The sequence below is a fragment of the Pinus tabuliformis genome, chromosome 2_2 (genome assembly GCF_031772625.1).
Source record: "Pinus tabuliformis cultivar Carrire ecotype Pingquan chromosome 2_2, CPIR1, whole genome shotgun sequence".
Taxonomy (NCBI): Eukaryota; Viridiplantae; Streptophyta; class Pinopsida; order Pinales; family Pinaceae; genus Pinus; species Pinus tabuliformis.
Genome location: NC_142300.1, coordinates 673,704,004 through 673,710,630, shown reverse-complemented (window position 1 = coordinate 673,710,630; position 6,627 = coordinate 673,704,004). Strand labels below are relative to the sequence as shown.

The window sequence follows — 6,627 nt, the reverse complement described above, 5'->3', positions numbered from 1 at the left end:
GGGAAAATTGAATATATATATATATATATATATATATATATATATATATATATATATATGGGAAAAAGGGTAAAATACTAATATGATTTTGAATGTTTTATCCATAAAAACTTATTTTTGCAATTGATTTATATGATATACACAAATTTTTAAAGCAATATATAGTATATATAAATTTGTTATTAAAATATTTTGCATAACATGCTCATTGAGACATTTTATCTATGGACTAGATTTTCCACATTAAAATAGTTTTTTTGTTATATATATATATATATATATATATATATAGATTTCCAGTTTATTTAAATTATCTGTTGAAATATTTTTGAAAAATATAAGGTTTAAATATCTTACACGCCCATGTTTTTTACTTGTAATTACTTTATCTCTTTTTAAAGTTGATACAAAATTATATTATGGCATGTGGACATCCAAATATTTTATTTAGGACTAAGAGTGCGTGAAATATTTTTACCACATGATTGGACATAGTAGGGCTGAGATTATTGATGTTTTATAATGCTTTTACTTAAAATTGACTAAACATGCATATTCATTGCTTTTCTATTTAGATAATATGTTGTTTATTTTAAGAGGAATATGTGTCAACTCCTCATTGAACATAGACAAAATCACACATCACCCTCATATTGGGCCCTTCTTGGCATAGTGAATTGATGTCTATCGGTATTTCCCTGTCATTTAATTTATATAGTTGTACTATTATATACATAATTGACATTGAAATATTTTAATTAACATGAGTATTGCAATATTTTATTTATAAACCACATCATCTACATTATATTTTTTGTTTTTCAATATATCTTTAAATATATATCAATATTACTTCATCCTCCACTTTAAAAAAATTATAAAGTTCATATTAGAATAAATTAGTTAACATAGAGGTTCATGTTAACTAGGTTGTATAATGCTCTTGTCGACTCAAATGATAATATTGTATTAATGCATACCATTAACTAAAAGAAAACAAGTAACTACACTGATCATTTTAACAATGAAAAATAGCAAATAGCAAATGGAGAGTTATGCTACATTTAGGTTGATATAAAATATTCTATGTATTGCACTATAGATTTTAAACCATGATATATATAATTATATATAATGAACTTCAACTATACTTTATTTCCTTGTACAATAAAGTGAAATCTTTGGGCTAGTAAGCCCATTCTAAGTAGGGAATCGATATACCCCAAAAAAAGGGCGTGGTATGTTTGGGGACATAACCCAATGATTAGCTCTTTTACATAACACAAAGAAACTAACCACTCCCCCAAATCCAATCCCCATTCCTATAACCAATGCTATCAATGATATATTTTCTTTGAGTTGACTTAGCCATCCCACTGTTACATTACTATTGTTAATAGCATTCTCGCCATTTGTTTCTTGTCTTTCATATTCATTACATGAATCTAAAGGACAACCCCATAAGCACGTATTATTTTGAAAGGAAGTTACATTGAAAGTAGAAAATTGTGTCCCTGTTGGAATTTTCCCGCAAAGGTTGTTTGATGAAACATCTAGAACAGCTAACTCGTGTAACTCAGAGAGTTCTTCAGGGATTGGTCCACCCAAATTATTATGTGCCAAATCCAATTGCTCCAAAGTAGATATTTGACTAAGAGTTGCAGGTATTTTCCCTTCCAAATGATTCCAAGATAAATTCAACAACCGCAAGTGGTTCATACTACCAATGCTTGCAGGGATTTCTCCTGTAAGATTATTACAAGACAAATCAAATATAGTATTTGTAGGCGAGAGATATGACAACTCATACTCAAACCCTTTCATATCAATTTCTATTTCTTCATCTGACGGATATAACAACACATTCTCAAACCCTTTCATATCAAATTCTATTTCTATATCTGACTCATCATCCTCAATTGACACATTTGAAAATTTGGAGAGTCTCTCAAGATGATCTGGTATGCTTCCACTGAATCTGTTGTTGGACAAATCCAACACATGCAATTTGGTGAGATTTGTCATGTGCTGAGGAATACAACCATGCAGATTATTATAACCAAGGCTTAAAACTTTCAAGTCATGAAGAAATGTCAAGTACAGAGGGAGTTCCCCAGTCAATCCATTTCTACTTAAATCTAGCTGCTTAAGATGGGTACAATTGGCCAAAGATGTGGAAGTACCCCAAATAAGTTATTAGAATGAGCAGAGAAGACTCTCATATTAGTGCAATTTCCAAAGCCATTAGGAATTGTCCCCTTCAAGTTGTTTTCTGATAGATCTAATATTGCAAGTGAATTCAAATCATTAATACTATTTGGAATACTCCCCGAAAAGCTGTTGTTATATAAAGAAAGGTACTTGAGAGCCTTTAAGTGACCTATGGTATATGGGATGAACCCATTTAACTTGTTTGAATACAATCCTAAGTATTGTAATGAATGAAGCTTTCCTATGGCTCTCGGAATTGTCCCTGTAAGATTGTTGTTTGAAAGATCAAGGCCTTCAAGGTTCCTTAAATTGGTAATAGCTTCAGGGATGCTACCAGTGAGCTTGTTTTTAGAAAGATATAGGGTGGTCAATTGAGTCAATTTGGCAAGGGATATGGGAATGGTACCACTCAGCTTGTTTTCAGAAAGATATAGTTCGGTCAATTGAGTCAAATTGCCAAGGGCTACAGGGATGCTACCAGTGAGCTTGTTTTCAAAAAGACTTAGTTCGGTCAATTGAGTCAAATTGCCAAGGGCTACAGGGATGCTACCAGTGAGCTTGTTTTCAGAAATATCTAGGTTGGTCAATTGAGTCAAATTGCCAAGGGCTACAGGGATGCTACCAGTGAGCTTGTTTACAAAAAGACTTAGGTAGGTCAATTGAGTCAAATTGCCAAGGGCTACAGGGATGGTACCAGTGAGCTTGTTGTCAGAAAGATCTAGGTTGGTCAATTGAGTCAATTTGGCAAGGGATATAGGAATGGTACCACTGAGCTTGTTTCCAGAAAGATCTAGGTCGGTCAAGTGAGTCAAATTGCCAAGGGCTACAGGGATGCTACCACTGAGCTTATTTTGTGAAATATCTAGGGAGGTCAAGTGAGTCAAATTGCCAAGGGCTACAGGGATGCTACCAGTGAAATTGTTAAAAGAAAGATCTAGAGAGGTCAATCGAGTCAAATTGGAAAGGGTTACAGGGATGCTACCAATGAAATTGTTTCCATAAAGATCAAGAGTGGTCAATTGAGTCAAATTGGAAATGGCTACAAATATATTATTAGTGAGCATGTTAAAGGAAAGGTCTAAGTAAGTCAACGTGGTCAACTTGGCAATGGTTCTAAATATGCCATCACTAAGACCATTTCCAGAAAGGTCTAAGTAAGTCAATGTGGTCAAATTGGCAATGACTTTAAGTATGTTGATAGAAAGGTTATTTCCATAAAAAGATGAAAGAGCTAAATTGGTCAACTTAGGTAAACTGGAAATAACTCTAGGTACTTTAGTGAAACTATTTTCATATATGTATAGCTCAGTCAAGGATGTCAAATTAACAATGGCTTCAGGTATGCTGAAGTTCTGATAAAGAGAAAGACTTTGGAGGGGAAGAGAGAATATCTCACAAGGAATAGAACCCAGCATATTATCACGGGATATGGATAGGTGAGTAAGTTGTGTCAAATTACCCAGCTCTCGTGGTATCCTTCCAGAGAAATCATTGTCGTCAAGAACAAGGGACTGTAGATTCTGCAGCTGGCCCAATTCTGCTGGAATAGAACTGGAGAGCATATTTTCACTCAGGTCAAGCGTTCGCAACGCTTTAAGCAGGCCCAGTTCTGCTGGAATAGAACTTGAGAGATGATTTCCACTCAGGTCAAGCGTTCGCAACGCTTTAAGCAGGCCCAGTTCTGCTGGAATAGAACTTGAGAGCAGATTTCCACTCAGGTCAAGCGTTCGCAACGCTTTAAGCAGGCCCAACTCTGCTGGAATAGGACCCGAGAGCCAATTTTTGCTCAGATTAAGTGTTCGCAACACTTTCATCTCGCCAAAGTTGGGTGGAATTCTTCCTGCAAAAGAATTAGCAAAAACATTCAAAAAGTGCAACAATGAAAGGTTCGCAAAAACATTCAAAGAGTGCAGCAATGAAAGGTGGCCAATGGACCGAGAAAGAGTACCTTCCAAATCTTCTTCAACCAACTCTATACCCACTACTCTTTTGGTATGAGGTATGCAGCTGATACCATACCATGAGGAGCATATGGTCTCCGAGTTCTCCGCCGTCCAGTTGAAGAGGATGCCATACGGATCTGCTGTTATGGACTTTTTGAATGACAAAAGCGCATCCAGGTCCTTTTTACCGTGGGTGTCCATTGATGACGCTACCAATTCACCTTCCTCCACCATGCGTTCAGGAAGCGAAGTAAAGCCATGTGATCCCTCATGATGATGATGAGTATGGGAATACAGATAGGGATGATGATCTTGGCGATGATGAGAATGGGAATACGTTGCTGCAGGCCCAGAGGCAACCATGCACAGAAGTAATAATAATACCACAGGAACATCCATTTTCACCTCTCCCACTGCAAAATCCTTCAATGCCCGGGAGTTGTGTGCTGTTGGCTATGTACAACGGCCCATATATAAAGAACTCTTGTGTGGAATTCGAGGACATTAAATCAACTTTATTCAAACCTTATGTTTCCACAAAATTCCAACATCTTCAGCCCCATTTAGTCCAGTCAATAAGGATAAGGATGGCGTTAGAGTCCGTGAATACTGAGATTTTATTTTTATAAAAGAAATTGAAATTTCTCTGCCATTCCTATCGCTCGTCTGTCCCACGAAAGTTGATTTCTTGGCCCTTTGCCCAAACGCCCCCTTTTTTCGCTCCAGTAAAGTCAAAACAATATGGACAGCACAGGCTTGGGAGGACCTTAAACTCTCTGAACAGCTCAGGCTTGGGAGGATTTTCTGAACATGAAGAAACTTCCGCCTGGGTTCCTCATCCCTCTGCCCCATTCACGTCAATTTTTGGGCCCCTGTGCCTCACTCAAGTCAAGTCAAGTCAATTGAATACACCCAGAGCTCTGTAATTGCCTTCCACTTTCCCAAATCGATTTCTCCATCTTGAGTGTTACCCGTTTTGTCTCTACAACTCAACGTTTGACGGACGATGGAGTTTGACAAAACTGCAATGTTGCATCAACATCTCTGGTCATTACAATCACTTGAAATACGCATCAACGCTCGCCGCTGTTCACAATTATAAATTTTATTTATTTAATTCGCAGGAAAGAGAGTTTATAAAATAATTAAAATAGATGATCATATGTCTTTATTAAAATAGATCATCATAGCTAAAATAAGACATTTGAAAGTGTCATGGCTGCTGGCCATTTTACCCCTCCAAAAAAATCGGAAGAAAATAAAGGAGAATACGACACTTCTACAAAAATAATTCACAAGCCTTTCAATTTCCCAAAATAATTCACGTATACACTCTTCACGGCAGATGCCTTTTCTCCCCTCTGCTCAATTTGCCAAATATACGTCTTCGTTCATGGAATGTAAGCAACACACTTTTCCCGGCACATGCCTATGTGTTCTGATCGTAAATAATCTAATTATAGAAGAATTTCTCATTTGGTTTCATTCCTTTTAATAAGATTTTTATAAAACATAAATCCATATTTACTGTAAAACATATTTTTATGTTTTTATTTGAAAGTCTGATGCTATTTTTCATTAAATTCATTTTGAAATTAAAGATTAAATCAGAGGATAATCATTTTGATATGGAAAATTTCTAAAATATTAATTATAAAAAATAAAATTATTTTCAATAAATTCCATAAATATATATTAACACAAATAATTTAATAATAAAATATAAAATAATATCGCTTTTTAAATCACAGGAATAAATTATTAAAACAATTTAATTATAATTATTTTATTTTTAAATTTTCTTTGTTCCGATAAAAATTAATAAATAAATTAAACTTAACCTCCAAAAATGTTGAGGATTCAGTCTTCGGTAATAACAGTCAAATATGAAAAGTTTTCCCATGTTGAGATATGTATGTGGAGAAAACAGTAACTAGTTACCAAAATATCGAAATTGTTCGTAAATTTTATTAAAAACGTACTGCATGGTAAGTTGTCGATGAAGTAAAATAAAAGGTGGAAGGTGGCAGGTGGCCTGTTAAACCAACCCAAAAATGGGGAAGAAGAATAGTCTGCCTCGGCTCTATCTCCCTTAAGTCAAGTCAATAGCCTTTCAATTTCCCAAGTCAAGTCAATAGAATAGTCTTTCGATTTTGCAAATCCATCTCTCCGTCTTTCCCTTTCCGGGCAGAATTTTGAAAAGCACCTCTCCAACTTTGGAATTTGATTTTGCATCGTAGATGTATTCATTCATGGAATTTATGCAACATTAAAAAAAGAAATATTGTCTTTACTATTTCCAGTTTCTAGACTTTTAATATTTAGAATCAATTTGCAAATAATTTTACCTGTATATTTTATACATATTTTTTTCGCTCCAATAAAATAAATTTTCCAAACTTTCAAAATTTTAATATTTAAAATCAATTTACGAATAATCCCACCCATATATTCTATACATGCGATTTCTTCG

At 34.8% G+C, this 6,627-nt stretch overlaps 1 protein-coding gene across 1 annotated transcript; it reads right to left on the bottom strand.

The window, feature by feature from the left end:
- Positions 1 to 1,144: 1,144 nt before the first annotated feature.
- On the bottom strand, positions 1,145 to 4,740 carry LOC149194436 (uncharacterized). The gene is made up of 2 exons (XM_089405087.1): positions 4,160 to 4,740; positions 1,145 to 4,051 (listed from the first exon to the last, which is right to left on the bottom strand). Exons 1-2 carry the CDS (start codon positions 4,551 to 4,553, stop codon positions 2,139 to 2,141), a joined length of 2,307 nt encoding a protein of 768 aa, XP_089261213.1. The 5' UTR covers positions 4,554 to 4,740; the 3' UTR covers positions 1,145 to 2,138.
- Between the last annotated feature and the right edge of the window lie 1,887 nt (positions 4,741 to 6,627).